Genomic DNA, 16,377 nt, shown 5'->3' on the forward strand with positions numbered 1-16,377 from the left:
TAACATATTTTTCTTACAGACTTTGTCTAAAGGTGGAGAAAATATTGGAGTCAAAGTATGAGGTAATTTGTTAAGATAGTCACTTTTCTGCCACTGAAAAAGCAGTATTAACTACAATGGTTTTGTAGTTGAGCGACTATTATGTTAAAGTAGGGGGGAAAAAATAATGCTTTTAACATTTTGTGCTGGTCTCAAGAAAATATACACATTTATTAAGTACCAAAGGCTTTGATTCTCCAGATTCTTAGATTTCTTCAAGCTGCCATCTCCCTGCAGAGGATACAGTGAGTAGGGCATCCATCAACACACAGCATTCAGTGCACAAATTTGCAGAAATAAGACTGTTTTGCAGAGATATTTTAAAATGAATGGAAGCAATTTTGCCAGAGATGGGTCTGAACTGGAAAATAGAATCAAACTTGTCTGCTCTTCTCTCCTGCCAAACTTTCACATTTTTAAATCTGGGCCTAAAACCTTGCCACAAACCTTGGGGAATTTAGAGAAAATTAGTATTAATTTTATCAATCTAGATGCGAACTCTGCTGATTGCTCTGCTATCTGTCTGTTTGAATACTTAAACATATATAATTAAAATGTAAAGCAATTAACAAGGATTGCTTGAAAAATGATTACTTAAAAACGCACTTCATAATTAATTTTGACCCAGATCTAACAAAGAGATTCAACTGCAGAAGAAGCAACTTCCTGCATAGTGTCCAATTGGCCTCACTAGGACTCCAAGTCTGTTTTCATAATTGGGGACATTTGTGCACATGGAGATACTCAGCTGCATTTTACAGTGTTTCAACCCTATTCTCTCTGCTGCCAAACAGTTAAACAAAGAAATATCAAGTAGAACATACATTGTACCTCAATATAGATTACAAAATGCAGTTTCAGAAAGTCATTATACTCATGGTGCCATTTATACTTCTCAAATTATGAAATAGCAGAAGCAACACCATGTCTTGGAGCGCAGATAACAGATCACTTTAAAGTTATTCTTGCTATAATTTTTGAGAGGAAAAATGTTTAAAATGTTTAAGCTGTTGAATTTTTTCCCTTTGGGGAAAAAAAAGAGCAAATTATAATCACTTAGATTGAAATAATCTAAATTTTCTTAGGTTAAAATTCCTAACCAGTTTGGTCCTCAGCATTTTTTAATTAAAGCTTAAAAAATGGTGAACATTTTGGGCAGATGAAGCCCTAATCTGAATTTGCTACTCATGAACACATATATGCCTGCCAACTTCGGAGAGCCATTATTATGCCATAGTGGTTTATTCTAGGCCATCCTGATTCTCAGTGGTGAATGTGGAGATGTTTTTCTTCTGAAAAACTTTATTTTCAGTGATACTGTAGTTTTCTATGAAATGTGATGAGTTTCACAGACATACAGTCAGAAAGCAGTATCTCATTGAGCTGGGGACCTCTACAGTCATGACATGACTGGAATGCACTGTCTCCACATTAAACAGAATACAACAACCGGACACAGATGGCCCAGGGTGGAAAGATTAAGTGACAATACAATGAGCAGTTTACTGAAAAGAAGACAATGACAGGSAATCACTTTGCTAATTTACTATCAGCAACTGAGTGAAGGCAAAAATTGAATGATCGGTATGTAGGCAGATCTGGTTGCCCTGGTAGGATGAGTGGGTAAAAAAGCCATAATGCCTATGGTACAGAGTTGCTTCACACATCTCCAGCATGGAACCCAATTTATATGGAAGAGCTTGTCTGGGGCATTTTATGCAACAACTTTTTATTAACTACATAGCAAACATTTAGTGGAAATGCATTCAATAGTTGTGGGACAGTACAATAAAAGCCAGAGACAATATGTGGAACTTGAGTTGATGTAGCACTTGTAGATTACTGGATGTCTGCAAGCAAAAATATAATTAATGAATGAATGAAATACTACAAAAATAATCAGTAACAACATAAGGAGAATTTGTAACTTTATGATTTGTTTATGTGAATAAGAGCCAGACTTGTAGAACCAGATTTTAAGATGCAGATGAATTCTACAGATCACACAGATGGGCCTGCAGTTTTGCATACACTCCGCTGACCCTGCTTGCCTGCTATTCAAAGCCTGGATCTCTGCCATTTTAGTTTGGCATCCTATAGAGCTGAAGGAGCATTCAGTGGTTGTTTGGCATAAACATGTTTCTACCACATATCTCTATTCATGTCCTCTTTCCCATTACACATTTACACCAATAGTAGAGTGGAACAGTTTATAGGATTTGCACTAGCAGGGGAACACATAACGCAGGATCTAAATAAATTATCATTAGGGCCAGATCACTTACAGAGTTGGAGAATTTAGCCCATAAATTTACCAACAATATTTTGAATAAGCTACCATTTCTGAATATCTTTGTCCATTAAACAGTAACTTTTATATGGGCCTTATTTAACTTTTTTGACACCAGAATTTGGAATTTCCCTGTAGGATATGCTAATGAAAAATGCATTAGAGCTAATTGGGGAGCATTCAATCCTCTCAGCCCCAAGAGGTTAATACTTTATGAGGAAGCTGATGCTCTACTTAGTTTTCTCAGGGGTCCTCAGTAGTGTGCCAGAAAAGAAATGCAAGATTATAAACATTTACTCTTTTCCTTACCTTTCCCACACCTTTAAACTAATGTATTTTCCTACTATGTTTATTCAGTAGTTCTTAGCAATTAAAAATATGATAAAAGCAAAATGCAATGTATTTTAACTGAGCAAATATAGTCTAAAAGCCTTAAGAATACTCCAAGTATATTGTAGTGGAAAATATTAATTGTCCTTAAAGCAATTCAAGATTTTTAAATTAATTTTTGCCAGGTGTATTTTAAACAGATGTCATCTGATTTATTGGAGATGCAGTGACTTTGTACAATACGATACAGCAATTCTGATGTTTAGCACATAAATCAGTAGTTATTAAACCAGAACGAATATCTAACTGCTCATAATTTATTCAGTAAACTCACATATGTCTATCTGTGAATCATTTTTACACAAATGATAAAATTCCTACATGCGCTATTTTTCAGAATGATTTGGGAATTGTCTATCATAAAATTTTGACTTCCTAGATACTCACAGGTTGTTAATGACAGAGATTACTAATTCAGAATTTGAAATCTGTGCTTTACATAAGTAAATGTTACATTACATAAAAATAATACAATAGTGAAGCAATTACTGAATAGCATACTGCTTCTATATCCTGAAAATATGAAATAAAAAATTCACTGTGAAGAATGTGAATTTTTTGGTTCAATTCTCAATTGAGAATTCAATTCTAATTTTTTTTTTGAGAGTTTTATACTAGTAAAGCTAAATACATTTGAATAGTCAAAGGAAATTAATGTGAACTTTTTGCAGGAAAAAGCAATTTCTGTTTTTTGGTATTCAGTAAATCTTCTTGTATTTTCCCTTACCTAATCAATCAACTTTACTTCTAAAAATACTGTAATTGCCGTTGTCTTGAGTCCACATTGTGAGTCAGCTAGCACAGTGTTCAAAGGGACATGAGTTATCTGTTTCCTTGTATAAACATTTTTTTACTCTTTAAGTATGTTCTTGGAAATAACAGGTAATGTTTTTATTCCTATTGTGCATATAATACTTCAAACTCCAATACAAATATAGTACTTTTACTTTAAAACTACAGCCAAATTTGTACACATTTAATAATTTTTAAGGAAAAACTGGTATGTTTGTTTGACTACTACAGTGGAAGATGAAAGATTGAATATGACTGAAAGAAAAGATAGATTTGAGATCCATGAAGCTCAGCTGTGTAATTCTTGCTTCCATAAAATGAAAGTTATTCCCATTGCAAGGGCTGAAACCTGTATTATACTTCAGATGATCATATTTAAACCCTTTTGTAACTGTAGTGGAATTGCCCAGAGATGCATTTAATCTGTAAATCTATCCCATGTCAGGAGTCATCAGAAACATTTTGTGGAAGTGTTTATTGTATAGCTTTTCATCTTGTTTTGATCTGTAGAATAAAATCAGTAAAAAAATTTAAATTAGTTGAAGTCAAAGATAACCCCATCTTCTATTCAGATTGCAGGCATATACAATTCACCATTCAGTAAATCCCCGGATCCAATGGAACTCCTGTTACGGAAGTCAAAGCCATTAAGCCACAGCCAGCAGCCAGCAAAGAATCACCTCATATGTGAGCTCTGTGACTGGTCAAATTGTACAAGGTCTCCGACTTTCCCTGCAGCACAGCCTCTGCCACCTATTGGCAGACAGAAACCTCAGGTAGCATTTCTCAGTGTCTTGTAGGCAGCTTTTATTTATAGTATTAGTGCTTGCATTTGGGATATAAAGTTTTTGAAACAGATTTGTTTTAAAGAAAAGAAAGCCTAGGTGGTATGTAAAAGCAAGAAAATATGATTCCTTAGACTTTACTTTTGTCCTTTGGTAAAAGAACAGCACTTCAGAGATTTCAAAGGGAAGATCTGATATAACTGAATATCTTTATTGCAATTCATTGGAGGTAGAATTCTGAAATTACAATTTTAAATTAATAAAACTTAAAATGGTAGAAATGAAGGATGATAAGACAAGTTAACCGGCTGAAAAATTTTTTTTCCTCTTTTTAAGATTGTTTTCCACGTGAAGGCCAAGAGACAGCCTCTCAAAATAAAATAGTTTCTGCTCTTTTGAGACCCTACTATGTGTCAGCTTTAATTACAAAAGTTTCTACATGTTCTGCACAATTCTCCAAGTAGTCCAGCTCCCATTCTTAGCTATCATGGTCTCAATTTTAATTTCAGTTGATGTCAACATATGTTGCAGACAGCTTTTTTCTCTTCTATAAAGTAACGGATGTCTCTGAGATAAGGCATCAGAGTAAATATCCCATAAGATGACAACACAGTTTACGCTACCTTGTTATCTAAACTTGCCCGGAATATGCCGAATAAACACAGCAGATAGACCTTTGAGACCTTTATGTTGCTGACTTGATGACAGTAAGAGTGGATATTTTTTCAGGAATATAATTTTTGCCAGTAAATGCCTGATATGGTTACTATGGGGTTAAAAGTATTCTGTCTTTCCCTGTATTCTGCAGAATTTTTCAGATTGCCAAATCTACTGAACTGCTGCTTACCTCACGCTTTCCTATGCTACTAGAGCCTGTTTAACTTTGAATGACTGCAATGTCTTCAGAACCTCTGATACTTTTTTTTTTTAATTCCATCCTGTCTTTAAATTTTCTCTTCAGTATTTTGGTTAGAAAGAAAATGCTTCTAAATGAGTCCTTCTAAGTAAGTTCCACTGAAGCTGTCTTTTAGCTTCAGAAATTAAACAACAATAATGAGCAATAAACAATGTATAATATATGTTTATAGGTATTTTACTCCTCTTAATTGACATGGCCATTCCCACTGTATTATGACAGTCCTTGGTAGAGGTGATATATATAGTCTTTAAGTTTGAACTACTGCTGGGTTCAAACCATGTGCAGCCATGCCATCTGCCATAATTTGCCTGTGGCTTATTGCTTGCATCCGCACTGCTCTTCAATAGACAGACTTGGGTTCACTGGCTAACCCACACGGAACGGACTCTTCTCACCTCTACATCATGCCTTACTTATCTGTAGCAGGCTGAGCGTGTATTCATGGTGGGAAGAGAAGGCAAGGGCAACTGGGTTAGAGCATGAGGAGCAGATGCAGGTCTGCCAGCATACCGCTGGAGAAGTAGAGGTGAGCCATGCTGGATCCATACTGCTTATAACAGTAAGGATCAGTTTCAAGACAGTTCTCTGTCTTTGTCCTTCATTTCTGCCCTGCCCCACCTTGACTGTTTGAGCTTCCTCATCTAAGGAGCTCATTGACTCATATTGGACCCAAGACAAAATGCGAGCCAACAGATAGACAGTATAGGTGATCAGAGAGTTTGGAGTTGAATGTAAATTCAAAATCAAAGAAATATGACATTATAACCTTACCTACTGGGACCAAAGGTGCTATGACCATCTTTCAGTGGGATGTGACTGAATGCTATGTAGGTTTCTCAGGACAGAGAGGAATATTTTACCTAGTGTGCATGGTACATGAATCATGCTTTTAGATAAAGAGGAGAATTCTTCCATTGTTAAGCTGCTCTTGCAAAAGCACTTTGCTGTGTATAAAGTATCTTACCAGCTTCTGTTCTGATTTGGAATATTTTGTAGAACTTTCTAAGTTTTGACACACACAGAGCAGTCATGCACAGATAGAACAAACCTTTAGAACAAACCAGAAGAGTTCTGTTTATTTTCCCCACCTCAAAGAGGGATTTTACTATATAATACTTTAATCCTTTCAGCACCCTGGGATATACACTGTGGGGTAAATTTTCAAAGCACAGCACGTGGATTTAGCTGCGCGACTCTTATTGATGTTAATGGGAGTCACACGGCTAAATCCCTGCACAACACTTTGACAATTTAGGGTTGTATGTCTAAGAAAAGGACACTGGTTTGAGCTGATGAAACAGCTGGAAATGAAAACCCATCAGAATGCATCAGACTGAAAGTTGTCTGGTGTGACAGTAAGGAGTTTAATTACTAGCTATCCTTGTGTCCTAGTTCTCTGTGATAGCACTTTTTGTCACCAAGCTTCTTCTTTTTCTCATATGTATCAGGCCCCATGCAAGTCACTTGTTACTTTGCTGTTCATTCAGATAGCTAAAATTTTCATTGCTCATAGGGATGGTTATTTTATATGAGAATACGAGTTATATATGTTTAAGAGAACAAAAGTTAGCTCTCTACCAGTTTTCTCTCAGAGAAATTGGTATTTAGCATTTTATAGGTAAGTTCTGTGTATGTAAAATAGTGTATTTAAAAGAAAAGTTTTAATGTTTCTGATATATCAGTTATATCTATCATTTTTATTACTGAATTAACTAGAATTACAGTCTGATGGAAGCACAGATAATACTAAAATTAGTCATCTGTTCATTCAAAAGCATTAATAACAGAAAGCACATTGCTATTTTTAAGGGATTTTTTTGCATGCTGGTGGCTATCCTGGAATGGGGACAGTGAAGTAACATGAGTTTTCATGTAGATTATAATTTTTACCACAAGTTTCTAATTTTATGATACAATAGTAAGAATATCTGTTGATCTGGCAACGCTTTTATTTGGCAAGCCAACTGGTAGCAAGAAGATTTATGCTATTCACCACAAATTCTAAAATAGAACATAGAGTTGGGGGAGTTGCTTTCGGGGGAAAACTGTTGGTTGACTCCCTCCTTTACCTAGCCTGATCTCACCAGGGAGATTTCTTTTTTGAGGCAGTATGCCTGAAATGCTTGCAGACACTGCCACATTGAAAATGTTTATAAGCACCATTCTGCCACAGATTACACAACTATTAAAGTTAATCTTGTTAAATGGAAATAGGCAAATGGATTTTTTAGAGGTCTTATCAGCTTAGATCTATTCCTGAGGTGCCTGCTGCTGGGTAAGACTTCTTCAAATACCTATTTCAGAGAAAGGGGAAAATCTGCAGGGAAGATTTAGAATTATCTTAATTTTCTACAATATACCCTGCTTTCATTAACAATGACACAGTCTTATTTGAGAGACCTTTGCATAGTAATACTCTTTCCCCCCCTTCCATTAGTATTGCTGCAGTCTATTAATTCCATTTGAATTATAAATTGAGAAAGAGGTAGAAGGTCTTAGGAATTAAAGATGGAAAAAAAAAACCTATTTGGACATCTTATTTGGCCCTTTCCTGGTTGGAATGTGAGTAAATATTTTATGATGAAAAAGATAAATATACAATATCCTAAAAGATGATTTTCTAAAAGCAAACGTATATTTATGCATTTGATAATAGAACATTTCTTCCTCCTTTCCTCTGTATATCCACCTCATGCAAACATCTTGCAATACAGAATATTCATCTCTTTATAATCAAATTTCAACTTCTTTCATAACTTGATCACTAGATTATATATTACCAGAACACTGTTTACCAATTTTAATAACCTGTTCTTGTACTGTTTATTCTGTTAAAGGCTATAAGACTTTTCATTCTGTTTTTAAAGATGTATTATGATCATGTTAAATGAATGTATTTTTTGTTCAGATTTTTAGAAAGTAAATGCAAGAAAACACCTGCAAGAAGTGTAAAGACTATGCTTACTTGCTTATTAGACTCTTTAAACAGATCTTCAAATCATGGTGCTGTGCCTTTAAAAAGTAAAGTTCCAATAAAAATCCATTAACTACTTTCAAATATAGCAATCCTCCTGTCCAGCTGTGAAAAGTACTAGATGATACTTATTTGCCATTTGTGTTATTTACGGTCCATGACTTTTATGGTAACTGGTTCCTATTATTGGTTTCTATTAATGTAAAACATAAGTGAACATAAATGAGGCGTGAATCATTTCTTTTTATTAGCCCCACAGTCTTCACTCAGTGCTTGCAGTAACTCCAGCTGTGACTTGTTAGTGATAACCTATTTAAAGAAGGATATCTTTTAAGACTAAAGGCCATGATTAGGATTCTTTGTCTGCTCATAATTTCAGAAGGTTTCAGCAGGATCAACAATAGTAAAAATAAAAGTTATTAGCAACACTGCTAAATCAAGAGTTGTTACTAAGTTGTCCAGAGCTTAATATGATACTAATTACACTCCAGGTGAGTTCATACTGATTAGTATTAAAAGCAAGACATAAGATACATCACTTTGACAGTGCAGAAAAGGACTTTCTGCTGCTATTTATCTGTGTCCTTAAATAGCAGATACACATATGATCACTTATTAAACAATTTATTCGGAAAATATATATGTGTATAATTGTCAGAGAAGTATGAGCTTTCAGGGTGTTTTTTAAGAATAATGAAAATAATGTGCAATTAGACTCCTAAAAAATGGACTCTATACCTACAGTATTGTAGTCATTGGGTTAAGTCATAGTAGAAGAATTACATCTTAAGTCATGTATTGAATTCTCTTCCAGATACCTTTATAGTTAAAATTGAAAAGAGCATGTTTTTTTAAGTTAAAACATGTTTTATCATATGAAAAGAAAATGACTTAAGCTCTTTCAGTGTCTAGATGCAGTTGATACTTGTGTATCAGACTTTATTTCATCAATAATTTTTCCATGGAAAAAATACACTGTCCTGATCAGTTCTAACAATGTATTGTTTTATAATAATAAATATTTCATAGTAGTTAAATAAGTCTATCTAGTTAAATAAATCTACAGTGCACATTTCTCCTTCCCTGAGTGGGGCTTTAGAACATGTTATCAGCCGTAGTGTTATCTGTAACTCTCTGTCAGAATTGACTGCTTTAATTATTTTGGAAGAAAAGTCTTGCCAAGCTTCCCAGACACTCTGTGTCCTCTTTCATCAGTGATGTGTCACGAAGAAAAGAAGAAAAGAAAAGAACTATAACCCCACAATAAAATATGTACATTATCCTATACCTTTCAGGGGCCTTTCCGTGATACTGCTGAAGTATTACGGCAGCGCTACAAGCCTTTGGAACCAACCTTGCGAGTGGCAGCGTCAATCAATTCACTAGAGAAGGCCAGAGAGGAAATCAAGAGAGAGGAATGGAGAAACCGTGTACATGACAATGAGTAAGTTCCTTGTTTTTTCTTACATTGTTATGAGAATGTTTTTTTTAATTCTGTTACTTTCAGAAACCTTTCATGCCTGACAAAATGAAATGTCAAACCTGACAGCTTACTAGCAAACATTCTGTGTACATACTTCTAAATTCTGTGTCCTTAGATTATAAACTGTTCAGGGCAGAGACCCTGTCTTGTAATTGTATGACATGTGCCATCCATTTCTATGGAACTATAGAAGAACTTGCAATAATAATAATATGTGATGCAACAGATGGGCTTAATGGGAAATGAGCAAACAAATGCAAAAAAGAACCTTTTCCCCACATGTACCTTGCCAAAGTACTGTTTCAGTCTTTGTATTCAGGGAGCTTAAAGACTATGGGAGAAAAAATGGTGTTGCATGCCAATGAAACTTGCAGTCTCTCCCAGTAGACTACCAAAGCTCGCTTGGAAGGGAAAGGAGCATATGCTGTACATGTTAGAACATGGTGCAAAAACTGTAGTCATCTTTGAAGCAGTTGATTTCCTGAGCCACAGCGTCTGTAACAGCTTCAGAGGGGCAAGTTCTTTTCCATACACCCCCAAATACAAAAATAGTCTGTCCCAGTAAATTTAGTGCTATTGCCAAAATATTTCCTTTTTTTTTCTTATCATGGATGGCACTCTTTTGGTCCCATGATAATAAAAGCCTATTAAGTCACCTGCTCTCACTTTGTAGTTAACTAGATAAATTACATATTTTGTCAACTTTTTCCTTGAATTCACTGTTCTTGCCAATCCTTTGACATTTTAATACCAGAATTTAGGACAGAAAAGAAACACTTTTCCTTATGAGCAGCCTGCAATCCATTGTTTCATTGGGACACTATGCTTTGCTATCGTTGCTATGTTTCAGGCTTTTTTATTAGCTCCATGTTGCCTGTGTCAGCTTAAGGACTGGGACTTAAAGAGTTCTAGAATCAGCTGCATTTGCATATTGTAGTGTTTGTTTTGATGTTGGATCTTTCTTCTCACTTTTTCCCTTTTTTAGTATTAAGACCTTAAAATCATATTCTACTCAAAAACAATTCTGAAAGAAAAAATCTTTTAGTTCTAATATTTTCTGGTTTTAGATGATGTTATTTTTGACATTTGCTGACAAAAATAAGATGTAACTTTTGCTCCTTTTATACAAAAACAAAACTAGGATACATTATAAGTAAAAATATACTTCAGTTTTCTATTCTCTGTATCCTCTTTTATTATTGGGGAGGAAAAAGCAACTTAGTTTTCAGATCTAAGCTTAAATCTGAGCTAACTTTTTAAAATATATTTTTATTTCTACCTTCTGCCAGTGGAATTTACAAAACACTGGGAAATAATTAAGGTTGCACCTCACAGTGTTCTTTTTTCTGGATCAGTTTTGATTATACATTCCAAGTGAAGATGGATCATGCCCTTCATTTATAGGCACAATTATATTGCACAGTCTTTATTTGATGAGATCTACCCTAGAGATCACTATGTCAACAGCCAACAGTTTAAAAAAGTTAAGTTCTTTATGAAGATTTCACCAATCGTTTTCAGTGGTTTCCTTATGAAGGCCTTGGTCTTCTACAGTTTAACTTTGTCTCCAATTCTGACAGGTATTAATTGGTCAGAGGTCTTTATTCACATTATGGATAAGGAAACATTTAGTGCCATCCTCAGTGCACAGAAGCAGTGTCCTAACACCAGTGATTCTTAGTCATCCACACTAAATGCACAGTGTTTTCAGGCTGTGATCATTCTGTTTGTGCTTCAGATTCAACCAGCCATGCAAGGGTCACATCTGTAACCTTGAGAAGGTGATGACAGAGTTTCAGGTCATCATCAGGGCTAACTCACTAGTAATGCTGCAGCTGCTGTGGGGAAYGCTGGCCTCAAGGGAGGAGTCAACAAGGGGTTACTCAAATCCCACAGTATTTTTTCTCAACAGTGTCTATTGTGAACCCACAAATTTCTGTCTCTTTCTGTGTAATTGTGTATTTTGGGACTGTATTTCTTCCTTGTAGTGCTTTCTATGCTGACTATTCTTCTATTTTAGAAAATACAGAGAGAAAGAATAGAAGAAGTGTATGGCATTTGTTGCAAAAGCTTGTTTTTGCATAAGATGACTAAACTAGATTCCTGAGATCTGTATTCTTCCAGAATGAGTTGTTGTGAGGTACAATATCTTTTAAGATATGAAAATTATCAGTATTGCATACCTTCAATTTTGTACTCTGAAGACAACATTCAGAATTTTCCCTCACCTCTGATTATAAGGGTTCTTTTCCATGGTAATATGTTTGCCCTAAGTGTTTCAAGCCCTGAGAAAGCTCTTGCTTCTGGTAAATGAAGAACTAATTGAGAAAGCTATGATAAAGGTTGAGGCAGGCAAGGCAGTACAAATGGAACAGAAGAGAATATTATGCTTTCCTCTACATCTTATGCTGGAATTCCCTGTTTTGTAATGAAGGATCAACTGGATAATCTAGCCTAATAAAAATGATTTCTTTTTCTCATGTAATTGAAACTGTTCCTGCCTTAATGTGCCATTTTCACACAAAGCAGGTGATTCCCCCTCCAGGTGGATAGGAATAAGAAATTGGATGACCACTTAAACTAGTGTCTAGTTTGAGACACCAACTGCTGGATTCGATAGATTTGGATGGCTAAGTATGAAAAGTTCTTTACTCGGGTGCATGCAGCAGCATTCTGGCCTAGTTTTCCAAAGAACAGAAATGTAGATTAGTTTTATTAACTGTACTGAAATCTGCGTCAGGTAACATGCATGATGCTTTGAAGTATCCCATTAAACATCTTTATAAAGTCAGAATATGTCAGAATGAGGCTCACTGGTGACAGAATAGGGATAAACCAGTAGTAGTGTGAGGCTACGGAGATTTTAGTTTTCTGTTTTATTGTAGACTTCTGATGTGACATCAGGCAAGTCATCTCAGCTTCTGGCTGTGTTCAGTGCTGGAGGTAGACAAGCTACTTCTGAACACGCTGGTTCACTTCCATGCAGTACAGTATAATGCTTTGCACGGCCTGCCTCCCACAAGTTGTGTGAATGTTGCAGCACCAATGTCCTCACAGGTTTATTCTCAGCAAGATAATACTTTCCCTTAAAACCAGCTTAGGTGTTTCTATGCCAAACAATGCTGTGCAGTAAAGGTGTACTCAGAAAATCAGTGATCTAAATAAGCCATCTACCTGGAGATCATCAGTGTTATGAGCTTCCCAGTATTAATGGAAATAAAATTTAAAAAGCAAGTCACTTTTCACTGATTGATAAAATTTAAGATTTTTAAAAATCTTCTAATTTCCACATTTATAAGATCTCTTACTATACTTCTGACTTAGCTGCAGTGAAAATGGCCACTACATTTTATGTCGTACAAATATAACACATCTGAAAACTTTTTTCAAATTATACTTACTTTTTCATATGCTTTGCAACTTCAGCAATTTGCATATTTTCTGGACTGTTATTGTATTATGATAAACAGTGATTATCATATATTTTCAGATAATGTTTTCTTAACAATTCAACTTCTATTTGTAACTCTTCCATTTATTTTAATTACTAGCACAGTGTGCAACATTTATTAATCAGCAGAGTCTTTTTAAGTTAAAATACTAAATTATCTAACCCCATTAACACAGAATACTCCAAACAAGCAGTAATAGGAGAGGTAGTTACTGTGCAAATCGTATTATACATGCGGGTGCTCTAGGGCACAGTTAAGCATGATTACCCTCTTTTGATCCAGTATTCCTCTGCTTCTTCCAGCTAATTTCCAGTGGAAATTTACAAAGTAGTGCCTTCATTTTTCCATCTTAATTTTTCTAATGAAGTTCTGGTACTTTGTAACACTGGGGATGCAGATAATAAGTCTGTGTATAATTAAGAAGTTCCAGAATTTGCTGCAAAAGAGATCTCTTTTACTTCCTACCAGAACTAGACTATGTTTTTCTTTGCCACTTTACTGCAGACATGGGTTAAACAAAAAAGGCTAGAGAATTCTTAGATTTACTGACCTTAGAATACAAAATGATTTATTGTTTATTGAAAAAGCACCAATATGTATTTAGTATACTATTATGGACAGTGTTCATAATAATGGATCCAAAAGAAGTTTCCTGTGGAAAAAGTATTGCACTAGAGGTAATCTGACTAGATATGTTAAGTATATTATTCTGTCTTTATATTGGAAGTAACACTTCAATTTTAATGTGAATTCGTTATGAACTAAATTGTGGCTGCCCTGCTGCAGTAGTTTTACTATGGAAAACCATTGTAATTCTTCCTTTGTTCTCTGAGTGAAAAGATAAAGAGATTGCTGGATAAGATAGAGCAGTGACTTCATGTATTAGCCTAATTTTAAAGCTTAAAATTCATTACATGTTTTATTTAGAGGAAAAAAGAATAAAATAAAAGATTCACAGCTGCCAGATGGAAAACATAGTTTGTTTGGAGTGAATTGCTCATGGTCTTCTTTAAGGTGAGGAAGCTGTCTCGTTCCTCTCACATTGCCATAGGCACCAGGGCCTTAGTATCTACTGCTCCTTCTATCATCTCTGTCAGGCCACCTGGAAAGCCTTCCGAGCCTAAGAGGCCTCTTCCATCTCCTGTCACAATAGTGAGAGACAGTAGAATAGAAGAGACAGAATGGAGTGAAAAAATGATGTGTGAGAAGTTGTAGGAAGAAAGAGAATGAGGGGGCCAAAAGATAGGGGAAAGAAGGAATGGAAAAATGAAATTAATAGTAGCAAGGGAGGTGCAGGATAGAATGAATGAAGGGAGAGAGAGAGAGAGCAATCTTCATTTTATTTTTTTTTTAACAGCAGATATCTAGGATGTCTTTCAAAAGTTAAACATATACAAATCACAACTGTCAGGTCCAGGATTGCCTACTAAGTCAAGATTTCTATGTCTTTTTACTCTAATTAGCTTCAGCATACTGTGGACCTGGCAAAAGCATAGCTGGTCTTCCTTACCAGAGACACTGCCAGCTTTGGTCCCGTTCCTTCCTCAAAATGTGTATATAATAGTAATCTTTATAATACATGGTTTCTCATTTCAGTTCCAGTTCTTTCACCGGCCTTGAATGTATTCTTTGTCATATCTCTTATGTAAATTTTTGAAATGATTTTTCTTTTTTTACTTCTTTTGGGCTAGTTCACCTCCCATTAAATCATCACCTTTGGAAAGGCTAAGCTCATACTGACTATGTTTTCTGGCAGAATGTGGCATCAGCATGGAATTTAATTCCTCTTTCACCTAGGTACTAAAAAACTTCAAGAACTTCTGAATTTACACTTAGAATGAAAAGCTGAAACCTAGATATAAGAATACCACTGGAGTGAGCTTTTTGTGTAAAACTCTTCAAGTCTACAGTTGTGCAATTTTTAGTAGCATCATACCATTGTCTGGATTTAATTTTCTGCCATCACTCTCTTCTGTCACATTAAGAGCACATTGTCTTTAATTTTGGGGAAAAGATGTATCAGGTGTATATAAAGCTACAAAACTCAATACCATTATTAAAGTGTATTGCAGTGCTATTGCTTTTTACTGTTATTATTGGTTGTGGAGGTATAATAAATTTTTTTATAGTTACTCATTAATTTGGTTACCATACTTAACAAAAAAATGTTTTATTCTTCTTTTTAAATACTTATGCACATTGAGTAATGAAGATTCTTGCTTGATTTAAACAGACATTGAGTTTGTGAACATATGGTTCTCTTCCGTAGTTGGATCATTGTCCCTGTAAGAATCTGCCCACATCGTTTGGATAGCAGAACTGTGGACAGAAGCAGAAAAAGAAAGTTTCAGATTATTTTGTACTATTCCACACCATTATATTTTTGTAGTGTTCTTTCATTTAATTTTAATGTTTTTTAGTGTTCAGTGTTCTTTCTCAGAAAGTAATGGTTGCTTTACTTTTTTCTTTTTTTTTTCCTCAGGCCTAGACATACATTCAAAGCTGTATGGCACATATTCTGGTTTATAGTGTTAAAGGAGATATGCAGTAGACTGCAGAAGATTAAATTTATGCAAAACTACATGCATATGATAGTTTGTTGCATCTTAAAGTGTTAGAATGAATATATATATATGTGTGTGTGTATATTTATTTATTTATTTATTTATATAGAACATATGTTAGAACACAGGCTATTCTGAATATTATGCCAAAAAGACAAAGTCGAACTGATCCATAATAAAACGAAGCCCTGTAGAGTAAATTTTATAGGATAAACTGCGCTTATTATTATTTTCCTTTACTTTATCTTCCACTTTTCTCATGAAAATTTTTTTCTGTTTTGTGTGTAAATTTTACGGAAACAGTATTCATACTGAATTATGAATGTTATGGCTTAACTAAATTCTATGCATATATGGTAAAATCCCTAAACTGCTAGCCTTGTCTTCTCAGCTATCCAGTCCCCTGAGAAAGCCAATTTTCTTTCGTGTCTGAACAGAAGAAAAATGTACTATTAAAATGCAATTCAGAAGTGATAAAAACTGCAAGTGGAGCAGCCGGCTCACAGCACCTTCGATGTATTCTCTGGGACACTGGGGCCACATTAATTTTTGTGTGTGTGTGATGTCCATCCCATGTGCAAATTAGCATTACAAGTACCATAATCTGTCTTATGTGAGAGTGTCCTTTCCCATGAATATATACATGCTACTATGGTTTTGTATAATTTAAAAGTCTGCTAACTCAGTGT

The 16,377-nt window shown here is 35.0% G+C and overlaps 1 protein-coding gene across 1 annotated transcript in view; it reads left to right on the top strand.

Annotated features, from left to right (window-relative positions):
* Positions 1-16,377, top strand: part of SPATA17 (spermatogenesis associated 17) — a 101,241-nt gene that overhangs the window by 59,027 nt on the left and 25,837 nt on the right. The window contains exons 7-8 of the mRNA XM_026088851.1: positions 4,084-4,287; positions 9,485-9,633. Of these exons, the coding sequence (XP_025944636.1) occupies positions 4,084-4,287; positions 9,485-9,633 (353 nt within the window). The remainder of the gene's footprint in view (positions 1-4,083; positions 4,288-9,484; positions 9,634-16,377) is intronic.

This window comes from Apteryx rowi, unplaced genomic scaffold (genome assembly GCF_003343035.1).
Source record: "Apteryx rowi isolate R43461 unplaced genomic scaffold, aptRow1 scaffold_79, whole genome shotgun sequence".
NCBI classification, from domain to species: domain Eukaryota; kingdom Metazoa; phylum Chordata; class Aves; order Apterygiformes; family Apterygidae; genus Apteryx; species Apteryx rowi.